A 27,245-nucleotide genomic window follows, 5' to 3' on the forward strand; every position below is an offset into this window, starting at 1 on the left:
ATTGTTAAATAAATAAAAAATTTAAGTTGTTAAAATAAACGTATATTATAAAAAATAAGAAATTATAAAAGAAAAATTAACAAAATCTTATTAATAATAAGAAGAAAACATGTTATGAGGAATAAAATTTTACAAACAACTTACAAATTTCTAAAAACTTCTTTATAAACAACATTAGAAGTTTTATTTGTAAGTTTATCATCCTTATCTAAAATTAACAATTTTAATCTTTCTCTACTTTGAACTCTAGATAGGGCAACATATAATTGACCATGTGTAAAAACCGGATCTTTCAAAAACAAACCAACCTTAGATAAGGACTGTCGTTTGCTCTTGTTAATTGTCATTGCAAAACAAACAGCTAATGGAAATTGTCTTCTTTGGAATTTGAATGGGATTTTTTTTTTCAGATGGTATTAAGGTCATTCTTGGGATAAATATCCGATTTCCAATATTACTTCCAGTTATGATAACTGCCTCCAATAATACGTTTGCCCAAAGATATCACTTGTAGTCTAGTGCCATTACATAAGCCATTTTTTTGATCAATGTTTCTCAGTAACATAACTGGAACCCCGACTTTCAAAACTAACTTATGATTAGGCAAACCTGAGACTTTACGACCATTTAAAACGTCAGGTGAGTATAAATTGGCATCAAAGTGATCATGGACAAACTCAGATTCACATAGTTTATCTGAACTTAGATATTCAACTTTATCTCCTGGAAATAATGCAAGCAAACGATCATTTATTTTTCCGACAACTTCATTTTTTGGAGCAAGTATTGCTCTTTCTTGAAAGTATTCTGGATTGCTAGAAGCTTCAAGAATTGAAGGATATACAAACTCGATTAACGAACCTATAGGATCATCAGGATCATTAATCAGAAGATCATCCGGAATATCAATAATCGCTTCGCCATCATTAAAACCACCAAGTTTCCCTTCTCCTATATCCAAAAGCCATTTTGCAAAATCCATTGTTTGTTGAAAAGCAGATGTATCACTTCCAACAGTTAGCCTCATATTCTTGGTTAGTTGATAGACTTTACATTGTTGCCATAAATATGACTTAATGAAGCATTAACAATGTCTTGTCTACTACCACCTGGAATAACAGGCAGAATTTGTCTAAAATCTCCTCCAAAAACAATTACTCTCCCTCCAAATGGCAAAGTTTCGTTTCTAGGATTATGACACTTGAATATATCTCTCAAAGTTCGATCTAAAGCTTCAAATGCATGCTTGTGAATCATGGGTGCTTCATCCCAAATGATTAATGAGGTTTTTCGTAATAGACTGGCGAGTTCACTATCTGGTGATATGGAACAAATAGAAACCTTAGTAAGAACCAAAGGAATTATAAACCTTGAATGTGCTGTCCTGCCACCGGTTAATAATAAAGAAGCGACCCCACTTGAAGCAACATTTAAAACAATTTTAGCATTACATCTAACTGCGGTCGATAATGTCTTCCAAAGATAGGTTTTACCCGTTCCACCATAAACGTAGACAAAGAAAACACCTCCTTCATTATTGTTTATTGTAGTCATTATATCATCAAAAATGTTTTGTTGCTCAGATGTTAATGCAATAGAAAGCTGATCAAACTCATTCTTTAAATTTGGTATGTCATAATCTAGCTCCTCACTAATAAGACGATTGTTTGAAGAGGATACAGAATCAACATCGGGCATAGGCATCCTTGTAAATTTTTTGAGACTTGAATTGTTACGAAGTAAAATTTGTTCAATCTCAAACAAAGTCAGGTTCTTAATTTGATCTTCATTAAGTGATAAACCTGAAAGAAAATTGGTATAATATTAACCAATAAATATATAAACAAATGTGTTCTTTTCAATAAATTAATATCGTATATTGATTTAAAAATGTATTTTAATAAATAAGTAAAGAATTATTATAGTACCTGGAGATTTTAATCTTTGTTGTTGATTGTAAATGTAGCAAATAAGAAACGTAAGTAATAACCGGATCCAGACTGACTTGCCTCCTTAATAGCTTCGATGTATTCTTTATCATCATCTAAGAGGCCAAGAGCATAACATGCATCTCTAAATGAAGGACATATTTCACCATTAACCATGCGGATTTCCTCAAATGATTTTGGTCCTTTCACTTTGTTTAAAAGAATTCTTAAGAAATATGCTTCGCCAAGATTAAGTGACACTGAATGAATTCTGCCAATCGAATATCCGACCTCCCTTGGCTTCCAAGTTTTTAAATCAAGCTTCCAAACAAACTTTGTTGGAAATTCAACATAAGTTAGATCTTTTGCTTGTTTGTAAACTTTGTTGCACTCCATCCACGACGTGAACATCGAAGAAGCAACTGAAGGCTGGTTAAGAACATCATCGATATCATCATCTGCACCATAGACAACTTGTTGTTGATTAGGTAGATGAAAAGGAAGTCTCATCACTGAAGGATGTCTATAATGAACATCGTATCCATAAATTCGCCAAGATGTTTCACATGAAGAAAGATATCTACAGTCATAGTATTCTTTTATCTCATCGACTATATCATCCTTATCAGAACCATTGTTGTTTTGTACAAAAGTAAAAGTAGCTCTATCCGGACCTTTATTAGTATATTTGAATAAATACTTGATAGAAGATCCCTGATTGCACCATTCAACATTTATGTGTGCTTGGTATCTTTTCAACAGATATTTGTTGTATGGAACGACAATTCGGTTATCTAACTGGACACTAGATTTTTCTACAAACGATCCATCGTTTTTTCTCCTATATATAGGAAAACCATTCTCATCAATTGAAGTATGTTCAGAGAAATTCTTTGGGAAGTTTTTAGAGCATTTGTTATCCACCATGCAAGGGCAATTGACATTTTGAGCACCACATGGACCATGTATCATAAACTCCTTCACAAGTGAATACAAAGCAGGATCTTGGTGAATACTTGGAATCTCAGCTGAAATAAATTGATGAATGTGTTCCACGGTAGGAAGCTTGTAATCAGGTTCCATGAATAGACAAATATGACTGTGAGGTAACCCGCGCTTTTGAAACTCAATTGTATACACAACTGCATATATCGAAATAAACAAATTTGTAATAAAAAATTAAATAATGTATGTAATATAACTATATTTTAAATAAAACACAACATTATAATATAATATGGTTAGTATGAATAAATAAATTTAAATACCTGCTTTAACCATGCCAAATACTGAATTCTCGCGTAGGTCTTTAATCAACGCATCAAGTTTGATCTTAAATAACCTACATAGGATATCAGGTCTATCCTCTGGATTAAGCGTAGTCTCCTTAAGAAATCTTCGAAATTCGGGCCATTTTGGATTGCACGTAAAGGTTATGAAAAAATCAGGATATCCAAACCACTTACAAAGAGACATGGCGTCTAAGTAGTTTTGCATCATGTAACCTGCACCACCAGTAAAAGAAGATGGTAATATAACACGTTGGCCAAATTCCGAAATGTTCTTATTCCCCTGATGTTGAAAGTTACGTAAATTCTCATAAGATTCACATCGAAGAACTTTCTGTTTCTTTCGTACGTAATATAACCTCACGCTTTCAATCATTGTATAACCATCTACCAAAAACTGTTGAAAAAGCCTTCTTGAATTCAAAATCAATGAGAAAGAATTATCCCTGTCTTGAATTCTGTAAGCGAAAAATTCTCTCATTGTAGTGTTTGGACGCTTGCTATTGCTCGAAGACGTAACACCTCTATGGGGGATGTCAACTCTATAACCATCGTCACCATATGGAAATAGTAGAGGATACTGTAGAGCAAGGTAAGAACGATGTAATTCACTGATACGGCGTAGAGATCCAGACGAAGTTTGAACAACGATGTCTCTGTTATCAACAAAATCACCAATGTCTCCTACAATTAAAGCAGCGACCTTAGAAGCAGTTGGTAGGTTGTATGTCCTTCCATCATGCTGTCTTTTTCCAATAATTCGTAACTTTAGATTAGCATTTGGATTTGAATTAAAAACATCTCTAACCATCCTATAACACTTGACCAACTCGTTATTTGAATCCAACATAAGCTTCAAATCTTCTATAATTTGAAGATTAGTTGAATCATCAGTCGATATAGAAGGATGATTGCTTCCCCTGTAAATAAAATTATTGTAATATATACATCAGTTATATAAATTTAATATTGTTAAAGTGATCATAGAAAGTAAAAGTATAACTAAATATATACCATAAACATTTCTGTCTATTTGAGGTTTCATTTTCGGTATCATATATGTACAACTGAGAAAACCTTGGTTGACATCCATTTGAAGGGAGAAGACTTCCGATGCTATGATAATTTTGACCGCAAAGCCTGAATATGTATGGTGCGTTTCCTCTATTAATTGATGAATCAACTTTCCCACCCATCGACGTAAATGAAAACATTGAATTGTAACGACGGATGTTTTTCATGAAGTATTTGCTTTTAGAATCTACTGCATGATAAAGTTGTTTGTAACTTTGCGGTGGTTCTTTTAAAGGAAGTAGTTCTACCTTCCCATAACCACAACAGAGAGAAAAGATCTTATTCCCTGTTTTATTGCCTCTTGAAGATTCATTTTTCCATAATTTAGCATGGCATAGTTCACAAACAACATTTTGATCACCATGATCTAAATAACCTGTTAAATATAACATTTTTAAAAAATGTAAATATAAATAAAAATTATAATTAACAACTTAGAATATATAAAATGTTGTTTATGATTGTTACCTTTTGATATACCAACATGTGTTGGTTGGATAATATCTCCACCATTAATATCATCATCAGTCGTTAAGTGAAATATAGGTATAGGAGATATATGTGCAAACTTTCTTTTTGAGTTCTTGGAATTAGAAGATGTAGGATATCGTCGATTATTTAATAAGGGTTTTGGACCATTATGTTGACTGTTACAAATAGCTAAAAGAAAAATAAGTTGTTAATCATGTAGTTAATTTAATGTAAAATAATTGATAATGTATAATGTAGTTAATATGCATACCATTTGAGATATTGGAAAGTGGAGTCCTAGAATTCAGAGTTGAAGGAGATTGGAAGTTTGTAGAATGGCGTTGAGGAGTCTTGTCATAGCTAACATTTTCCTTTTGAGACGAAATATGTGTGAACTTTTTTGAAGAGTGTAAATGTTGACGACGATTGAAGACATCAACTACATATAATTACAAATTTGTTTAATAATAAAACTAATTAATAATAATGAAACTTAAACACAATTGGGTAATGTAAATAAACATATATATGGATAATAAAAATAATGAAAGTCCACAAAATAATTACCTTTCTGGCTGGTGTTAACAGATGGCGTTGCAGACGAAGTTTGACCGTTTGATAAGGTAGATTTATTTTTGAATTTTCTATTATCTAAATATAACTTTCTTAGTTTTCGTTGCTCTTTAGCTAAAGTGGAATAAATTTTTCTCTTGGAATCTATAACAGAAACAAAGTTTAATTAAAATTTTATTACGGTTACAAGTTAAAAAATAGAAACAAAGTTTAATTAAATTTTTATCTAATACCCTAAGTTAAAAAAAAAATCCAACATGTTAAATATTGATTTATATGTTGATAAACATATATAAAATAGGATGCATAAAATAAAAACATATTAAACAATAAAGACATATAACTTAAGTATCTAACTTATCTTTGTATTTATGATTATTGGGTTTTGATATACCTCCATCTGTGGATTGAATAATATTGGGAGCATTAATAGCATCATCTATTGTTAGGTCAAATATACGTATAGGAGATACATTTGCAGAATTTCTTTTTAAGTTGTGCACTCCCGGAGAAAACGGCTTGGATGAATAACTGTGAGTGATTGTTGATGAATTGGTTGAGTTGATGGCATTTGAAAATGTATAATATGGTATGTGATTTGATGAGAGTGTTCGACTTTTATGATGATTGGTAGAAGAAGCTGGAAAAAAAAAGATAACTTGTTATTCATGTAATTATTGCAATGTAACAGAAGATTTCATGTATATTAATAAGTACATATAATTTGAAATACATTTAATAACGAAAAAAAATACTAATATTAAAGTTAATTATATAGATATGAAATGTTTATATTATTTAACACATGCCATATTAATTCTACAAAAAAAATAAAAAGTTAACGTAGAAAATAATTACCGTTCTGGGTAATGTAAAAAGGTTGTGAGGTAGATGAAGTACGATCCGTTGATATGTTAAATAATCTTCTAATCCTACTATTATCCAAATATAATTTTCTTAACTTTCTTCGTTCTTTAGCAGAAATAGAGTCCATATTATAGTCTATCATCTATAAAAAGAAAATAAATATAATTAGAATTTGTATTTAAAATACAAATTGTATGCGAAATAATTAGTTATGTATATTGTTACAATTAATTGAAATGTTATAAAACAAATATAAAATATGATGAATAATTTAAAAGTAAATCCATTTATAAAGACATAAAGCTTAATCTTATGCTTATAAAAATTAGGTTAAAAAAATAATTATGAAGATATCCATGAATTGTATATTTTGTTTTTTTATCCTAAATTATTATTATTATTATTATTTATATATATAATAAACTAATATTTTTATAATTTTAGGTTATGTTACATATTCCACTTTTTATAAAATGAAAACATATTTAAAACATCTCAACTTTAACATGTATTAATTTGACATAAGTCAATCACAAGAATAATATATAACCAAATTTAATAAGTCATTATTTACAAAATTTATATTGTGTTTTATTATTCAATATATGAAAATTCAAGGGTTTTAAATGCAGTTTTAAATTATAGATGAAAAAAAATGGTCCGTCAACAGTAAGAATCTGAGTTTTGTGGGTCATATGGAGGGATTTTTCCACGACATTAAAATATATTAATATCTTTTTTTTTATTTACAAATATTATCCCAATATTTTTTTTATTGGGTATAATATTTGCCGGCAATAGATCAAAATATCAGTCAAAATTGCAAACGAAAAGTCTTTACATTATCCATCCCTAAATCAAAATATCTCGTCTAAACCCTAACTCTCGCATACCGTAACTCATCCACCTCCACCAAAATTCTTCAATCGATATATGCATCAGATCAACAGCTTTAATCATCGACATAATCCCCAATAAATCACGAAGAAAGCTACGAATAATCCATAAACTCCATTCAACAGACGTGCATGTTGATATCCATCAGTGGATTCATCTTAATAGGGTGACGGTGATGATTTGGGGGAGAAATTTCGAAATGAATTACAATTTGCAGACAGACGAAGGATATTAGTTTAAGTTCCGATGGTCATCAAGAAGGATGAAGAAGTTAGGGTTTATCTGTTGAAGACCTAGTTGCTGCTCTTACCATTATGGGAGTGTATCAGTTCGAGGTAGGACACCGTTCAAAGTTACATATTCAGTCATTCTATTAAATGTATAGTTTCAGATAGAAAGTTATATGTGTATTCATTTCTATAGTTATAAACAACAACAAAAAATGAGTAATTGTGCAATTTTCATTAATATGACAGAAAAATTAAACAAAAACTTACATGATTAAATTGCAGGGTGTTATACTCTTGTAGATGATACCCAAATCAGGAACTTAGCAATGAAATAAAGACGCTCCTCACAGGATGGATTTTTCGTAAACTTGAAGGCAAATAATGGATGGAAAAGTCAGACGTGATTAACCTTAAAGGAAAAAAGATAAGTAACTGATTTCTATATATGGTTAGCTAAATTGAAGCCTGAAAATGAGATTTGATTGAAACAAATTGATTTGAAACAGCTTCAAATAAAATAAAAAATCTAATAAGATAATTTTAAAAAAAAAGGTATTAAAATCGATTTATGTGTTAATATGTAGGGTATTTAAAATTTTTAAAAAAAAATGATGATTTCCTTTCTGTCAATTCAATCACGACTTTATCTTGTAACTGATTTCCTATAGCTTTTGTTAACGAAATCACTGAATTGTTTTTATACCATAATTGATCAATGTTTCCTCTTTTATCAGTGGGAAGAAGAAACAGGCGAGAAAATGTATCTTGACAAATTCATGTTCACTTTAATTTTAATCTTAATGAGATATAATTTTAACATTAATCATATAATATTTGTTCTTAGTGTATTTGTATTCTCATTTAAAATAATAAATGTATGAGTTTTATGTTTATGAAAAAATGTCAAAGTTATTAATTTTCAGTAAAAAATTATTAATGACATGGATTATGTTGAGATAGAAACGATATACGATTGTATGGTGGGTAATGTTTATCAGTTTTGTCAACAACATAACATAATTCTGCATGGTTTAAGTTTTTGTGTTTTCAGAAATATCTCATGTATTTATAGGATAATTTGTTAATATGTTGTATTGTAGAATAAAAATAAATGCAGAAGAACACATGCTACTGGAATGATTGGCTACTTTACTTATTGAAAATTTATACAACACAAAATCATTTGTATTAATTACGGTGTAAGTTCATGTGTTAATATTTGTTTGTCCAAAATATAAAGATATATAGCCTTGTAATATATTTGATTTCGTATTTCTTATTAACATGAATATTTTAATTTTAATTGATTTTATATTTAGAATGTAATTGTAATCTAAGAAGTTTTAATCTTGAATTGATATTTATTGTTACAGTCATTCTGCTTCTTGTTTGGAGAACTTCGGGAATGTTAAAGCAAACATTTTAGTGGACATTCATTTGCAAGGAGTAGTGGAGATGGTGTATACTCAACTACGTAATTAAATCCATCATTCAGATGGAAAATCCTTTCAAAACCATTATAGCTGGAGTACAGAAAAAGTAGAGGGATTGATTATAGATAACCAAATACACGTAAAAATACTTCAATTTTTATACTTTTTTGTTTGAAAGCATTCATTTGTATAAGTGATGAGTTAGTATGATATAATGGAATTACAAACACGAATGGAATGGTTTGGATTGAAATTAATTTGGTATATAAAGGAATGTAATGATCCATTACTTTGTCCATTCCATTCATTTATGATTCCATTCCATCAGAAATGAAAATTAGTTTAAGAAACAAACAATTTAAAACAAAAACCATCAAATTCATCCACATAACATAAATCCAAAGTATGGTATTATAAAGAGGAATGGAATGGATTGGTTTGAAATTAATTTGGTATGTAAAGGAATGTAATGATCCATTCCCTTGTCCATTCCATTCATTATGATTCCATTCCATCATAAATGAAAATTAGTTTAAGAAACAAACAATATAAAACAAAAACCATCAAATTCATCCACATAAGATAAATCCATCCGAAAAGTTGTTTAGAAACAAACAATTTAAACAAAAAACAACCAAATTCATGGAATTTTAAAGGAAAATCAGAAAATGTCTTAATACCCGCAACAACAAACTTAAAAAAAACCAATTATTCTTCTCACAATCAAAATCAATCACTTTTCCAACTTCACCTTCAAAAATTTCACCTGTCCATCTTCCACTCCAACTTTTGTAGCCTTTGATGACGACATCTTGTCATTCATATCCAAAACAAATACGTCCTCAAGAGCTCGCTTCAAACCCGTTGATGTGTCAAAATTCTTTTTTGGACTTGTGGCTATCGATTTGAAAACATTGGTCGGTGTAACATTATCATCAGTCTGAGATATGACATCCTAATTTAAGAAATAAATATTATTATTAAAAGGGTAAGAAGGTGTAAGATAAAAAATTAGAAGTTTAGATAAATTGTACAACACCTTTATACTCTTGTTATCTTGAGATTCATAATCAGTGGTACCAACATCAAACGATTGTGAATTACATCCCTGTATAAAACATATAAGAAGACCACCACAATTTTTATTAAGTATTGTATATAATCAGAATAAATTGAAGTATAATCACCTCAAAAACGACAAAGTTTTTTTCCAACTATTGTATCAACTTGTCATCATCACTACTCTTCAAAATACTATATTGATTGTTGTTCCTTTCAAGATTGTATTTTGAAATAGAAACTATGAAAGCTAATTTCATATCTTTCAAGACATTAATTTCAGAGGGGTATAAGGCAGTACCAAAACCAAGCTGCAAATAAAACATAAACAGAGGAAATTATATATAAATACAATAAAAAATAGGAATATATGTAAAAAAATTAACCCGAGCTGTCCTTGCAATTAAATCTTTCGCAGAAATTTTAAGAGCTTCTTCGCGTCTTGTTCAAACATTGTTCGAGTCATACTTCCAGTATGATCTTGAACACGCACCGGAATCATGAACCTATGGGAATTGTAAAATCATCAAAATTAGTCAACATAAGATGTAAAATTATATTTTACTGAAAATGAGTATATCAAACAACAATAACCTTGGAATAACTGATGTTACAGTTTTTGTGCATTTTGGATTTCGACATTCATATTTTGCGTGTTGAAATGATCCGATGACATTGGCTTCATTAGAAGGTGTGTCTGAAAATGCCCTGGTATTGCAGTTTGTACATGCTGGGTAATACCAATCTTTATTTTGAAGAATTCCTTTAATTGTCGCTACAATAACATATTTTTTTCTTGGGTGAATAAAACGATAGAAATGGAATGTAAGTTGTATTGAAAAATAAATAACGAAATGCAATAATTCCATCAATATCTTTCAGATTTTGTGTTACCTCAACTGGCTCGAAAATGTCAGCAATTGTTTTCAAATCATTATTAAGCAGGAAATCATCATTTTCAGAACTTCGATTAGATTTCATATAGGTGAACGTACTCTTTGAGTTTTCATGGGGACCGTCTTGATCCAAACTGTTAATTAACATCATATTTAGAAATTATAAGATATAATGTCATTTATTATTAAAAATAAACATAGTAAAACGTTTTATTCCTTTTTTTGAAAACATTTATGTCATCAATGTCACTATTGATGATGAACTTCGATACATCATAGTACGTATTGACGGATCGGCGATCTATAAAAAAAGTATATAAACCGAATGAGTAATAAATAATTAAGACTAATTAGAATATAAAATATAAAAAAAACTTTATACCTTGCCAAACACTAATCTTTGCAAATTGAAGGATTATGACGATGCGGACATTGTTTGGATTCTTTTGGATATAATGTAAGAATGTGTAACCATAATCGCCCCATAGGTTAACATCCAATTGCAAACCACTAACAAAAAAGACGGAAATTACATTTAAAAAATGTTATTCCAATTTAAGAGTTAATACACAAAATAGTTGTAGGTTATAAAAAAACATACTTGGCATCTTGGATTTGTATTCTGATCCTATGCCTTTTTCGATCTGCATTTCGAGCATCCATTTCACCAACTACTACTACCAATCCGATAACATCTGTATATAAACATAAATATCAATAAACATATAAAATTAGTATTTATTTGAAGGTTAGAATATAATATTTTTATTTAGAATATGTAAATAGACAGGTAAATTAGAATATTTATTGCAGTAAAAAGTAATGATATGGTTTTGGAGAAGCCATACCAGGGCATTTTCAGACATGTGAAAAAAAGGTGACACGTGACACATTCTTACTGGTGATTAATTGGTATGCAATATTGAAATAAAGTTAAATATGTCAGTTTTTAATATTGAATTAGTCTTGGTCTGTCATTATAAAAACGATATGTAATTGTTAGTTGTTAATTGTTAATGTCTTATATATGCATGTTTGAAAGATAATATAAAAATTATTAAATAGAAAATACTAACCCAATGACATATTATCTGGAACAGTGCCATCGATAATCGCCCGATATTCAACAAAATCAAAGCCATTTACTGATCCCGAAAAATTGTCACACGGAGTAACAATACTGTCCAGATTCAAAGCAAGCTTTTGTAGTTGATTGGTAAGTTGAAAGCTTCTTTCCTGCGTCTTTGCTAAATTTGGAGATTTGATGATAAAAGATTCACCTTCTTTTAGAAGTTTTTTGAACTTGTAAATGTAAGCTTTAGGGACATAACCTTGGATTTTGTTACCCTAAATGAAGAAAAAGTGTAAAGAAAAAGTGTGGTGCAAATACGATTAATAAAAAAAATAAAGATTACTATAAACAGTAAATATATAAATAACAAAAAAAAAATATATGAAATATACCTCTTCATCCATTAGAATAAGTTCAATAGAGAAAAGTTCATTTTTGTTGTAGTAATTGTCAAGTGTCCATAGTCTGATAACACGAAGCTTCATTGTGAAGTTGTCCTTCAAGACATCGAGATCCCGTATAAGAGTAAAATCAATAGTAGCCAGGTAGATGCAGAGATGTGGAAGAGAATTAGCCCCTGAAAATGTTTTGAAGACAACAATAAAGAAGACAATGACCATCAATCGATATTTTGCTGGTATTTATAGGTATAAATATAAAGTAATCATGAATTATTTGCTGATTTTCAGGGATATGAGTTATTTATATTTATATTCTTTATATATCTATGTATAAGTATAAACCGAATGTTTTTGAATGCAGGTGAGATTCTGGAGTATTAAAACTGATTTGCTGATTTCTTGGAATTGATTAGATAATTTCAAGACTTACAACAAAGAATGTGCGGGAAAATAAGGTAAATCGTATATGTGGTAGTGAATATTGGAATTAAAGGGGTTTAAAAGAGGGAAATTAGAATATCAATAACTGATTTTTAGGGATATGATATATATGTATCTATATCTGTATTATGTATAGTTGTATGCATGTAAATTTGTAAAATTAAAAATGATTTACTAAAATTTAGGAGCTGATTTTTTGGAGTAAGTGATATTATACTCGGTTATAGGATATAGGTTATATCGTATTTTGAATTTTGAATATTGAATGAATGTAAATGTATATTTTGAATTTAGAAATTAGAAATTTTGAATTTGAATTTTGAATTGAATGAATGTAAACGAATTGTTGAAGTTTATTATGGTGACATGTGGCATGTATACACTTTGACACATGGCAGTTTTATGTGCAATCTATTTATTTATTAGAAAGGGAGATATATATATATATATATATATATATATATATATATATATATATATATATATATATATATATATATATGCTTATTTTATTCTATTCAAAGTGATTATTATGTTATTGTATATATAAATGTGATCCAATCAATTTTATTTATTTTAAGAAAATGATTAATATATATTATTAAATTAAATATAATTGAAAAATATCATCTAATTTAATTACAAGAGTATTTTAGTCAATTAATATAAATTTAATAAAAGAATATTGCGTATTTTAAGGGATCATAGATTCTATTAATTTTAAAAATCCGATTTTACGAATTATAATTATTTTAATTCGAACATTCTGACAGAATATATATATATATATATATATATATATATATATATATATATATATATATATATATATATATATATATATTATTTACTAAAAAATAAAAATATTCTTGAACCATAAATAATAAAAATATTCTTGAACCTATTTCTTGATCATGATTTTAAGAACTTGTAGAATAACAAATTCTTAAACAATCAATTGAAGAATAAAAATAATAAATAAATTATTTCTTATAGAATACGAGTAACAATTGTTAAGAATTACATTTATTGTTAAAGAATAAAACTAAAAAAACTTTTAAAACGGGAAAGAAAACATCAAAATCTAACATCGACACTAATACATTCTAAAATAATAATGTTGTTTAGAATCACTTTCAATTTTGTGGTCACTTTAAACATCAATTTATGTGAAAACAAACCAAATTGTAGTTTATATTCCAATAATACATTAGCAAATAAAAAATAAAAAACTAAATTCCTTTGGAAAAATATGTAGACTTGTAAATTGCACCAAAATCAATAACTAAGAATTGTAGAACATGTATAAATCAGTGAGAAAATATCAATACTCCATTCAAACATAATTAGAATTCATGATTTCATTCCAACAAAATTGGAATTCGTGATTCCATTCCAATAGAATATAAAAATTAGTATGAACATGTAGAAAACCATCTCTTAGAAACAGATTAAAGTATACATCAATTTTAATGAAATGAACTAAAATAAATTTGTAAAAATTTTGTTCTGCTTAATTGAGTTAGGGGTTGTTTGAAACCCGTCTGACTCGTCTGAGTCAGCGATTCTGGCTTACTCGGTCAGCCGGGTGTTGTTTGAAATGAGTCTGTTTCGGTCAGCAGGTATGAGTCAATCAGCTGAATAGGTCAGCCAGGGAGATGCGCCTGACTGGAAAAAAGACCTCCCTACCCTTGTCGTTCCCTTCGTGACCTAAAAAAAAGCGGCAACCATTCTTCTCCCTTCCCTTCGACAGGTTTCAATCAGAGCGCTTCTCCCTTCCCTTCGACAAGTTCAATCAGAGCGCAAGATCACCAGCTTCTTCCTTCAATCGTCATCTTCTTCCTCCAGCCGGAAATCTACACTCCTTCCGTCTTCTTCCTCCAGCCGCTAGAATCTTCAACACAGGTATGCTCTAAAATCCGAAAATCTCTTACATACTTTATGAAATCCGAAAATGCTAGGTTATAGCATCTTCTCCTACTTGTATAATCTCTAAAATCAATTGTGCATAGTGTATGAAATCAGAAAAAAAAAATTATGTATAATCTGTATAGAGTATGAAATCAGAAAAAAAAATTGTGTATAACATTAATTGTGTATAATGTATGTATAGATTATGAAACCATAATTTTTTTCATTGTATAATCTATGAAATTACTTGTATCAAACTGCAGTTAGGCTTTGCTTTCTTGTTTGTCACCGTTGTTCACAAAATTGCAGCTTTAATAGAAACAACTACGGAGTATCATGTGTATTGTGTTGATGATGCATCAAATGAGTCATTCATAACATTATATACGTAATAAATGATGAGTAGATTGCTATTATTGTTTTGAATTGTAGCCCTTTTTGTGAAATCAGAAATCAAAAATTGGTTTTTAAATAAAAAATTGTTCTTGGTCTAATGTTATGAAATCTTAAATTGGTTATGACATCAAAAATTCATGTTGCTATAATGTTATGAAATCTGAAACTTGGTTGTGTATAAGCTATGTAATCAAAAATCATATATTTTTTATTGTTTATAAGCTATGAAATATAAAAGTTATGATGGCAATATTGGTTTGGAACAAAATTTGAAATCTTTTTTGTGTATAAGCTATGTTGACAATGTTGTGAATTATTATTATTATTATTATTATTATTATTATTATTATTATTATTTTTGTTTATAAGCTATGAAAGCTGGAATTTGTTTTTTGTTTATCTTAATAAAACATATGATAAATTACTTTAAATATTAATGTTTTAGGATGTTGGTTTGGAACGAAAGTGAGGACAAAACTTTTCTTGATGCATGTATCCATGAACTAACCACTAATGGTCGTGAGAGTTCTGGGCTTAAGACTAGTTCATGGAAGATAGTATGGGAAAAATTGATGATCGAACATGGTAAAGAGGTTGATCAGAACCAAATGAGAAACCACTTTGACTACTACAAATCAAAATATGTTGCTTGGGTGAAACTGAAAAACAAAACCGGCAATATATATGACCCTATAAAAAATAAATTTAACCTGACTGATGAACAACGGAAGGAAGAAGGGAAGGTAATATTTCTATAACGAATACTATTATAATTATTTTTATAAAAAATACTAATATTTATGAAAACTGTAAATAGTTGAACAAGTTCATGTTGTCATTGAAAACTAAACCCGTGCTGTTTCCTAATCTTTGCACCCAACTATTTGAAGGGTCGACCTCAACTGGCTTTCAAAGTTGGGGGCCATCTTCTACACTCCCTCATCCTGTAGAAGAGTTTAGTGCCCAAGATTTTGATGATGATGTTACAATGGAAACCTCAACACAACACGTAGGTGCAAGTGAAGAATCTTCGGGGCGTTCAAAAAATACAGAAGTTGGTGGAAACAAAAGAGTTGGTGGAAAAAAGAGAGATGCAAGGGCATTAGAAGTTGAATAGGAGATTGTTAAGCTTGCAAGGTCGTTAGTGGAAAAAAATGAAAGAGTTGAAAAAAGTGAAGTAGATAAGGATGTTGATGTGTGTATGGAGAAATTAATCAAAATGGAATGGGGAGAAGAAGATGAAAGACACAAGACCACTCTTTTGCTATTTGGTGAAAGTGCCGATGTTAGAAAAGTTTGGTTACGACTTTCGCATACTAGTTGTGAGTCGTGGGTAATGAGTGCGGGTAGGAAGTATGGTTACCTTTGATGATGTTTACTAGTTTTTTGTTGCGTGACTTTTTGTTATTCGCATGACTTTTGGATCCTATGTTTGATGAATTTTTTAGATGTTACTTTGGATGATGTGTATTAGTTTTTTGTTGTTATGTGACTTTTGTTACTTTGGATGATATTTGGATATTGAATATGACTTTTGTTATTTACTAGTTTTTGTTGTATGACGTTTGTTATATGACTTTTGTTATCGTAACAGGTCAAGTATGGTTTCCGATGGTGAAGTTGTAGCTTTTCTTTTACTTGTGTTTTATTGGCTGACGTCAAACTGACACAGGCTAATCAGAATTCATAGAATTAGAGATCACGATTGCGTATACGCAAGATTTGATGTACGGAGACCCTACACAATGTTTCGATATGATGCATCTTACACAAGAGGCATTTGCTTTATTACGCAACCACTTTACCCAAAAAAATTGGTTACAAGCTAGTAGGACAATTAGCATTGAAGAGAAGATGGCTATATTCTTACATGTTATAGGACATAATGAATGTTTTCGCGTGGTTAAGGGAAGATTTCATCACTCCACACAAACGATTCATCAATGTTTTCACGAGGTCCTAACAGCAATGATGTGTTTTGCAAAAGAAATTATAGTACCAACAACTCCTAATCCAACAAGACATAACTCAGAACGACATAGACTGTTAAAAAACATTTTTTCCGGAGCAATAGGTGCATTAGATGGAACTCTTGTCCATGCGGTTGTACCCGTTGATCAACAAACTCGTTATAGAGGAAGAGGAAAAGGAGAATGTTTTCAAAATGTAATAGGAATTTGTGATTTTGATATGATATTCACCTTTGTTTGGGCTGGATGGGAGGGTATAGCACATGATTCAAGAGTTTTGAAAGAAGTTGCATTCAATTCGACTTCTGGATTTCCATTTCCTCCACCAGGTTTGTAATCTTTATATAATTTTTATTATCTATCTTCTTTATACAATATGTGTCATTATATAATATGTCACATTCATTTGCAGATAAATATTACCTTTGTGATGCCGCATGTGACATCCCCATTTTCACGGCCAGAAAAGACCGATTTTGTTTATGCTTTATAAAAATCAGAGTTCTTCTTTTAATAAAAATGTTGCGAAATTTGTTCCCAGAAAAACACGATAAACACGTTATTAAAACATTTTCGAAGAAACGTATTTTATTCATTTCAAAACGTTTGGAGTGTCATCGTTAATACAGAAACATAAGCATAAACAGAACTTACATTTATTTACACTAGTGATCTACATCTCTTTAAATCTCTCAGTGTAATGTGACTTCATATCAACACCTGTGATGTAAATAAACTGAGTGGGTCAGGTTGGGAAACCTGGTGAATACATATGGATTTCAATCCCACAATGTTATACCATATATATAGTTTAAAACTCACAAAATATACAATTTCACCATATATATAAAAAAAACTCTTATCTCACCCCTTCGATCCTCACAACGAGGCTATCCTTACTCTCGGACCTAAGATTAGTCGTTTTACCTACTCCATACTCCCGGATCAGAAATAAACGAATTTACCAAATCCATACTCTCGGACGAAGGAAGAATGACTAATCCATACTCTCGGATTAATGATGAGTGATCATGCCTAATCCATACTCTCGAACTAGGAACAATGACTATGTCTAATCCATACTCCCGGATAAATAACATATATTAAATTCTATTCACTGGGTATAACTCACTTGTACTCGTAAGAATATACTACCCAATATTCCTCATATTTAATTTAGGTCTACTCTTTATCCTAAATTATCAAATATAATCAGGTATGTTCTTTAACACGTATTTCAGGCAACATCAATTAACTCGCACATAAACATATAATTAATATTTCAATCAATATTTGTATTAAAATCATGTTCATGAAAGAGACTATGCACTCACTTGATTAGGTGGTGAGTCGGCACTCGGACAGCACTTCGTTGCTCTTAAAACAATATCGTTGACAAAACCTAGTATCAATATGACTAGGGTTTAGTCTGACGTTAACCGTGACTAATTAATAGTCTAGGTATTATTATTATATAAGCGTTAAATAATACTCAATATAACTCATAATAATAGCCCAAACAATTATTTTAAGGTCCTAATAATGTTACTATAATTAATTAGAAGCTATATTAAAACTAGCGTAGGCGTAGCTCACTTACAACGGGTTTTTCGCAAAACCGGGCTTCGCTGGAGCAGCGTTTCCAGAGCCGAAAGTCTCTTTTCTCGGGACTCCGGGAGCCTCGGGGCTTCCTTTAGGTGCTAGGGGTTTACTTAGGCTTTTAGGGGGGTTAGGGAGCTTAGAGAGAGAAAGAAGATGGTTGAGGGGTGAGGAAATGAGGGAACTCGGCACCTCTATTTATAGGGGTGCTGACTGGCCTACTCGCCGAGTTGGTGCATGTGGCAACCTTCTGGTGGTGCCACGTGTCCAATTCTGGTGGTGCCACGTCACCCCTATTGCGTATCAGCCTTCAAACATAGAAAAATCATAACTTTCGCATACGAGCTCCGTTTTCGACGTTCTTTTTTTCAATGTGTAGGTAAAATCAAGATCTACAACTTTTGTTTAGACTCTGTCTAGCTAATTCTCGACCGATCTCAAATTTAACAGTAGGAGGCGTTTAGACTGTTAAATGACCGCGAAGAATTCATAACTCCTTTGAAACATCCCAAAATACGACCCAAAAATTTTTGTTTAACAATTACTAAAAATACTAAGATAATATCATAATATAAAACTCATACGTCAATATCTCAAAACAGTAGCAAAGTGTTATGTAGAACTTATCAAAACTGTATCAAATCACATTTATGAAAAACTAAAAACATCTCCCAGGACAACTGAAACTGTGGTGTATGCGATGCCATTAACCCGAGCTCTTCCCTTTGCTTGCGGAAGTACCTGAAACCAAACTGAAACTGTAAGCACGAAGCTTAGTGAGCTCCCCCAAACTACCACATACCATGCAATACATATAAACACATACTGGGCCTTGCCCACTGCATCGGACCGAAGTCCGGAACTAACCAGGGCCTTGCCTCTGCATCGGACCGAATTCCGGAACTACTGAGGCCTTGCCTCCTGTATCGGACCGAAATCCGGAACTAACTGCATCGGACCAAAGTCCAGAACTAACTGCATCGGACCGAAGTCCGAAACCGACTGCATCGGACAGAAGTCCGGAACTACTGAACACAGCATAGCATAAACATATCAACTAGCATGAACACATAAACTGCATACTGCATCGGACTGTAACCCGGAACACATAACACATAACACATAAATCCTGTCTGAGCCACAAAGGCATCAAACATACTAAAATCTGCATCGGACCGAAATTCGGAAACTACTACTAGCTAAACGGGCCGGCATTGTGGCCTTAGACCCGTTCCTACTGGAAGGAAACTCACCTCGTGATCTGGCTGTTGAGTGTGTGGCTCTGGAAGCTATCTGCTACTGCTCCAGTATCTCCCCGGCTACAATTCCACAAATACACTCAATCAAATACTAATAACTTCATTGGGGTAAAATGACTCTTTTACCCCTGACTAAAGTCAACTCTCCTGGTCAAGGTCAACTTACAGTTGACCTAACTCGCTGAGTTGGGCCGCCAACTCGCCGAGTCCTTGCTCTCATTTCTCAACCCTGCTCGCTGCTACTCGTCGAGTATGGCATAAACTCGACGAGTTCCCATTCGATTCTAACACTCAGGCCATCTGCATCCGACTCGCCGAGTTGTTCTTGAATCTAAGAAGATTGTCTTAGACTCGCCGAGTTGTATGAACAACTCTTCGAGTCCCTTCATTACTGAGTCTAACCTCCGACTCACTGAGTCCATTCTACTACTCACTGGTCCCCACTCGGAATCACTCAAAGGGGAAGGATCGGGGACTCGCGACTCGACTCGCCGAGTCCGAAGAACAACTCGCCGAGTCACATGCATGCAGTTACTAAAAACTCGATTCTGCTCAAAACCACTGCATACAATTTATAGATCTGAGTTCCTAAGGCTGGTTTACCATGTAAAGTTTCGAACTTTACGTGACCTATGCATGAAAAAGGATATAAATGCTAAAAAGGCACTTGGAAGAGTAGATCTAGGGCTATCATGCAAAATGGATCCATAAAGGTGATAAATCTACGTTTTTGGAACTGAAACATGGCTAGATCCGAAGGCTAAACAATCTAATGTGATTTCTCTACTATGAACAAGCTAAGGAATGGATAAAATGGGCTAAATATGCTTATAAAGGAGAATCAATCATAGAAACAGAAGGAATCCGATTATTACCTCAATAAACTCTGAAATGGGTGCAAGACCTTGGATCTTCTTCTTCTCCTTTGGATCTAGCCTCCTTCTTCTCTTCAAAACTTCAAGATTCACACAAGAAATGCTCAAATACTCAATGGAATGGTTAGGGTTTCTACCTGGCAGGCGGACTCGCCGAGTCCCGAATATGGACTCGCCGAGTCGCCAATCTAAACGCTGCACAAGATCTCGTCTCTAATCGATGAGTCGGGCAATAGACTCGCCGAGTCCCTCTGCAAACTTCTAAATAAACAATATAAAAACAACATACCATAGACGGGTCGTTACATCCTTCATACGGACTCCGTTTTCGTCTGTCTTTTTACCGTTGAATTCCTATTAATGAGATCTTCAACTCTCATTTAGGTCGCGTAAGCCAAAAACCGCTCGAACTAAAATTCGAGTTTCGGGTTGTACACTGCTAAGCCGAATCTTAGAAAAATCATAACTTCTTCATACGAAGTCAGATTTGGGCGTTCTTTTTATGGATTTTCTCGGTTTAACATATTCTATGACTTTCGTTTAGATCACTAAGGCTAAAAAGTCCTCCATCGTAAATTCACTATTTACATTTCCCGATGCCATGCCGGTTTTGCCGTAAAACTTCGGCAGGCCATAACTTCTTCGTTATAACTCTGATTTTGGCTTTCTTTATATGTACGGAAACCTTGTGAAATATTCTACAAATTGGTTAAGATTATTTATTCTAAATAATATTTTGTCGAAAAGTCGTTTTCGACCCCTATTGCCTTTAAATTGATTAGCCCGGATCTGCGGGCGTTACACCACATATACAAACACTCGTGGGTTTATGGTTGCATACCGCAATACTAGGTATTGGTTAGCCGATTTTCGAAGAGGCAGACCTTTAACTAGAGAAGAAAGGTTCAATCATGCCCATGCACAACTTAGAAATGTTATTGAGCGTGCTTATGGGGTATTAAAGGCGAGATTCTCAATCTTAAAACAAATGGCTCCTTATCCTTTTACAATGCAAAGAGACATAGTCATTGCTTGTGTCGCGGTCCATAATTTTATAAGGAAATACAATATAGAAGATGACTTGTTTAGAAATTTCGAGGACACTATGGTTACTCCTGACGTCCAAGGTGGGGGGATTAATAGAGAAAACATATAAGGCATAGAATGGGGTCCAGAAGCCGTTGAATATATGTGTGTTTTACGTGATCAGATTGCAAACCGCCTACTTTCACCTACTTTACGTTAAATTATTATGTTATTTTAAATTTCATTATGTTTTTATTTGGATATTAAATGATTTATGTTTAATTTACATTTTGTATGACATTTTTTATTTGTGTGTAATTTACATTTTGTATGCCAATATGTATGTTTTTATAATTATTCAGGAACTTACTCCATCACTATATATAACAGAAGGGTAAAATGGTCATTTTTAATCACTCAGCACATTCAATCAGATGTACAATCAAACAATAAGATTTCTTACTCAGTCAGGATTTCTTACCCAGACAGACCTTTTCCAATCAGCACTTTCTCAATCAGCAACTATCAAACGCGGCCTTAGTATCAACAAATTTTTATATCAATTCTTAAAAAGAACAACTCAGTACCTATCCAAACCAGTGGTAACCCATGACTAAAACATGTTTAAACTTTAAATTAGTGAAACTTTCAGTTTGATGATACGACGCAATCCAAACCTCATTCACACATGAGACACCTATCCATATGTACATAAAAGTTAAAATGTTTAAGTAAGCATCTACTTTTTTTAAAAGACAAAATTACAAAAAGATTCATGTGATTTGTCAAAACTCACAAAGTCAATCTCGGTTTTTTTTTGTTACGAACATGATCTTTATGGTTTCCAAAACTTGCATGAATGGCCATTTTTGCTGGCGTCGTTACTGTTCATCCGTTAGTGTAAAGGTATTTTGATCTTTTTAAGTAGCAATGACTGAGTTTGTAACTATATGTAAACTATAGGGGACATTTATATACTTTTTTTTTTATATTTTATGTTTATAAGTTTATGGTTTTTTCACCTTTTACTTTTTAAAATATCACTTTGAATTTTGAAAACTTTCACCCTCTAATTTTAATACTTTGTGTTTAATCCCGTATTATATATAATTTGATTTTTATTAATAACTTTCATTCGTTAATCTAAAAAAAAACTATTTTTACGTATTTATTTTTATATATTAGTCACTATAATTCAAGGTGGTCAGCGATTCGACTTTAATGTAAAACTTTTTTTTGTTAATTTTTTTAATTACATAGCTTATTTATAAATTTTTTTTTGTTTAAATTCGAGTTTGTCTACTTTTCGAAGTGTTTTTTTTTGTTTAACTTTATGTGTCTTTCCTACGAATGAGATGAGTCACATGTAATAACTTTCATTTGTTAATTTTAAAAAAACGTATTTTATTCGAGTTTTTCAACGTTTCGATGCGTTTTTTTATACATTTTTATGCTTAATTTTATATACATTTTTACGTATCATTTGGGTCACATATAATAACTTTTGTTCATTAGCTTAAAAAATGTATTATATTCGCGTTTGTCTACGTTTCAACGTAACTTTTTTTCACATTTTTTTAAGTATCATTATAGATTCGAGTTCGTCTACATTTCGACGTAATTTTTTTTATTCGAGTTCGTCTACATTTCGACGTAATGTTTTTATGTTTCATGCTTATTTTTATTTACGTGTACTTTCGTTCGTGTTTTTTACGTCGACACGTAACTTTTATCAATACAATCGTCAAATTTCATTCAATGGTTATAATTACACTTTTATCTATTATATGTAAATAAACTTATACGTAGGAACATATATAAAATAAACACCAAAACATACAAACAAGAAATTAAGTCCAAACATACAAAATAGAGAAAAAGAAAACTCATATTTATATCGCCACGTGCATAAAAATAAATAAGTATGAAGTTTTTAAGTTAACGAACGAAAGTTCAAATAATCAAAAACATATAATATGTGACTGGAATCATCCATATGAAACGTACACAAAATTAGACATGAAAACATTAAAAAAATTACGTCGAAACATAGACAAACTCGAATTTAAACCGACAATTTTATTTAAAAAAACATGTAACTTTTAAAAAAAAAATTAAAGAAAGAAAGTTCTAAATTAATATCGAAATATTGATCACCTTAAATTATACCGACAAATATATAAAAATAAACACATAAAAAAAGTATTTTAGGTGAACGAACGAAAGTTGTTATTAATAAAAATCAAATTATATGTAATACGAGGTTAAAAGCAAAATTTTAGAAAATAAAGAGGTCAAAGTAATATTTTTTAAAGTTTAAAGTGAAGGGTTTAAAGTGATTTTTTTTAAAATAAAAGTTGTGGAAAAGCCACAAAATCATAAATACAAAATATAGAAAAATTACATAAATTGTCTATATGGTTTATCCATAGTCACAAACTCAGTCTTTACTACTTGAAAAGACCAAAATACCCTTACACTAACGGATGAACAATAACAGTGTCAGCAAAAATGACCAGTTATGCAAGTTTTGGGAACCACAGTGACCATGTCGGTCAAAAAAATTAACTTGAACTGACTTTGTGATTTTTGACAAACCATAAGGACCATTTTTGTAATTTTGTCTTAATAAAATTTATAAATATTACTTATAAAATATATTTTAATAATTTCCAAGCGGGATAACCTCATTATCTTTTTTAAATAAAAAAGGTTTGAGTAAGTTGCCATATTGTTTACAAAGTTATATAAAAAAAAACTTGTCGTGGCGTGCCATGATTCTAATATTTGCACATACCGCTAAGCTTTATAAAATCGTCGCACTGTATAAAAAGGAATAATAATTGAAAATAAATATAAAAATATTAATTATATAGAAAATTGCCGCCTTAAGTTACATCTTACAAACGTTGTGGTTCGCTAAGGCTCGAAAAAACTTTAGGCATGACATTATCGTCAAGTCACACCTTATATTATTTAGAACATGTATTGTTTACCTCCAATTTTAATGTTTATTATATACACCTCATTAGGTTTTTTTCATCAATATTTAAGATGCTTCCAAATTTAAGGTAAAATAAATTAATTTAAAGATTAAAAATTATATGTTGTCTATATTTTACAATAACTATCTATCAATAAAAGATAAATTTAAGTTAGAAAATCGTTCACTAAAAAATTAACAAATCCGATAAAGATAACTTCTACTATACATTAAATTGAATTAGTATGCATGAATATCATATTTATTCTTAAAGAGATTAACCGAAGCTTCTCAAAAAATGGGAGGTCTATTGTAAATATTTCAAAACCGAATATATATATATATATATATATATATATATATATATATATATATATATATATATATATATATATATATATATATATATATATATATATATATATATATAAGGTTTTTTTTATTTGTCATATGTAACACTCTCATTTAATTTATCAAATGTTATTTTATGGTTATTTTGAATTAATTTATTTTTCACATATCATTTTATGGGTTTTTTTATTTTAATAAATTCTATATAATACTTTAATGTAATAATTACAAATTGTTAGAATATTGTAATATTAGAATTGTTAGAAATAATTTATTTTTCACATGTGATTTTGTGGTTATTGGAATTGTTAGAATGTTGTAATATTCTATTAGAAATTTTTGAATATTTATAATCTAATATTCTAATAGAATATCTGAATATTCTAATAATTTTGTTTTAATACTTATACTGTAATATTCTATTAAAATATTTCGTGTATATATAAAAAAAATATTATTTTTTACATAATTTAAATGATGCAAATAATATTTTAATAAAAAATTAATTTTTTATTTTATTTTTTTTATGTTTTAAAAATATTTTATAATGACTTTATGTGAACCTAACCGAATGTTTATATATATATGAATTTTTTTTATTTGACATATGTCACACTCTCATTCAATTTATCAAATATCATTGTGTGGTTATTTTGAATTAATTTATTTTTCACATATCATTTTATGGGTTTTTTATTTTAATAAATTCTATGTAATACTTTGATATAATAATTACAAATTGTTAGAATATTTTAATATTAGAATTGTTAGAATTAATTTATTTTTCACATGTCATTTTGTGGTTATTAGAAATGTTAGAATATTGTAATATTCTATTAGAAATTTTGAATATTTATAGTCTAATATTCTAATAGAATATTTGAATATTTTAATAATTTTGTTTTAATACTTATACTATAATATTCTATTAGAATATTTCATGTATATATAAAAAAACATTATTTTTTACATAATTTAAACGATGAAAATAATATTTTAAAAAAAAATTAAAATTTATTTTATATTTTAAAAATATTTTATAATAATTTTATGTGAACCTAATCGAATGTTTATATATATATATATATATATATATATATATATATATATATATATATATATATATATATATATATATATATATATCAACAAATACACACATACAAACTCTGATAAACTAGAATTACCCTTCACCCAGTTCTCATCCCTCTTTCCTTTATCCTAAGTTATCATCATCAAGACCTCCTGTAATGTTCTTTCATCTCAATATCGTGTTTTGTTGGAAAAAATGGAGCAAGAACAAAGTAAACCTGTTAGAGGTGAAGCAACCTTTCAAGATCTAGGTTTTTTTTAATTTAGTGTGACTGTGTTTGTGTTTTATTCTCCGATTCTATAGCACTAGGTCAAGCTCGCTCCACCAGGGAAACTCCTTCCCTGCCTCCAACGCTCAGTTCCCACCTCGTCCATGGTCATGAGGTTACACACCAGAAACCCATTTCCTCGCCATTGCAAATGGAAATACAATTTTGATCCTTTCATGATTGCGCTGGAGAAGGTTAGCAAAGAACAAAAGTTAATCAACGAACCTGTAAATCAATTGGAGAACACAAGTGAATCAACCAACTTGTACAGAATCAAAGATGCACAAAGTGAAGTGAATTTTTCTCAGGTATGCTCCTAGAAAGAAGGAAACGAATAAAAAAAAAAAAAAAGAATTCATGACAATATGAAAAGTAACTTCAAGAACTGTAGAAGGAAATAATCGAAGAGGGAGGAGATCGATAGAGTGGAAGGGTCAAGTACTTACCGGAAAGAAGGACAACGTGGTTCCTGGTTGGTTTACCGGCAGGAAACGTAAGCGAAGATATGGAGAAGATGAAGGGGTTGATTGTTAAAGAGAGGGTGTGGGTTTTGTGGAGCTAATATCTATTTATAATTTTATGGATATTAAAATAAAGATTAATAAATATAAAAAAGAAATTAGAAGGGTATAATAGTTCTTTCAAGTTTATCAAGGATCAAATCCACAAAAAAAATCTTATTTTGGACTAATTGTGCAAGTTAAAGTTTTTGGACATTATCCACAATTTTTGCCCAACACAGTGACCAATTTTACAGTTTTGTCTTTTTTAAAAAAATAAATTTTTTTATTTATTTTATATTTTAAAAATATTTTATAATGATTTTATGTGAACCTAACCTATATTTTCTTGAGTAAATTACTGAAATCGTCCCTGTGGTTTG

The 27,245-nt window shown here is 30.4% G+C and overlaps 3 protein-coding genes and 1 long non-coding RNA gene across 4 annotated transcripts; all 4 read right to left on the reverse strand.

Annotated features, from left to right (window-relative positions):
- Nucleotides 1-454: 454 nt before the first annotated feature.
- Nucleotides 455-1,027, reverse strand: LOC145039536 (uncharacterized). The gene has a single exon (XM_078987572.1). The coding sequence runs from the start codon at nt 1,025-1,027 to the stop codon at nt 455-457; it is 573 nt and encodes a 190-aa protein (XP_078843698.1).
- An 8-nt stretch (nt 1,028-1,035) lies between these two features.
- Nucleotides 1,036-7,168, reverse strand: LOC145039537 (uncharacterized). Its single transcript, XM_078987573.1, has 9 exons — nt 7,096-7,168; nt 5,730-5,975; nt 5,330-5,479; nt 5,034-5,201; nt 4,760-4,951; nt 4,232-4,667; nt 3,197-4,137; nt 2,006-3,070; nt 1,036-1,802 (listed from the first exon to the last, which is right to left on the reverse strand). Exons 1-9 carry the CDS (start codon nt 7,166-7,168, stop codon nt 1,036-1,038), a joined length of 4,038 nt encoding a protein of 1,345 aa, XP_078843699.1.
- A 3,056-nt stretch (nt 7,169-10,224) lies between these two features.
- LOC145039538 (uncharacterized) lies at nt 10,225-12,274 on the reverse strand. Its single transcript, XM_078987574.1, has 8 exons — nt 12,182-12,274; nt 11,794-12,064; nt 11,319-11,412; nt 11,100-11,227; nt 10,925-11,018; nt 10,716-10,851; nt 10,436-10,596; nt 10,225-10,327 (listed from the first exon to the last, which is right to left on the reverse strand). Exons 1-8 carry the CDS (start codon nt 12,272-12,274, stop codon nt 10,225-10,227), a joined length of 1,080 nt encoding a protein of 359 aa, XP_078843700.1.
- A 13,888-nt stretch (nt 12,275-26,162) lies between these two features.
- LOC145038455 (uncharacterized) lies at nt 26,163-26,892 on the reverse strand. The gene is made up of 3 exons (XR_013679383.1): nt 26,809-26,892; nt 26,626-26,678; nt 26,163-26,547 (listed from the first exon to the last, which is right to left on the reverse strand). It is a non-coding gene; the product is annotated as an uncharacterized LOC145038455 (long non-coding RNA).
- Nucleotides 26,893-27,245: the final 353 nt, after the last annotated feature.

This window comes from Lactuca saligna, chromosome 4 (assembly GCF_052625555.1).
Source record: "Lactuca saligna cultivar CGN05327 chromosome 4, ASM5262555v1, whole genome shotgun sequence".
Lineage (NCBI taxonomy): Eukaryota > Viridiplantae > Streptophyta > Magnoliopsida > Asterales > Asteraceae > Lactuca > Lactuca saligna.

Bases quoted from the DNA above. Each gene is read 5' to 3' on its own strand.
- LOC145039537 (XM_078987573.1), bottom strand. From the start codon at position 7,168: ATGTCGATGATTAAAGCTGTTGATCTGATGCATATATCGATTGAAGAA. The intron at 5,480-5,729 runs GTATATCAAAAC...TTTCTGTTATAG, and splicing joins TATTCAATCCACAGATGGAG to ATTCCAAGAGAAAAATTTAT. The intron at 3,071-3,196 runs GTATTTAAATTT...CGATATATGCAG, and splicing joins ATTTGGCATGGTTAAAGCAG to TTGTGTATACAATTGAGTTT.
- LOC145039536 (XM_078987572.1), bottom strand. From the start codon at position 1,027: ATGAGGCTAACTGTTGGAAGTGATACATCTGCTTTTCAACAAACAATG.
- LOC145039538 (XM_078987574.1), bottom strand. From the start codon at position 12,274: ATGAAGCTTCGTGTTATCAGACTATGGACACTTGACAATTACTACAAC. The intron at 11,228-11,318 runs GTATGTTTTTTT...CTTTTTTGTTAG, and splicing joins ATACAAATCCAAGATGCCAA to TGGTTTGCAATTGGATGTTA. The intron at 10,597-10,715 runs GTAACACAAAAT...ATGTTATTGTAG, and splicing joins ACATTTTCGAGCCAGTTGAG to CGACAATTAAAGGAATTCTT.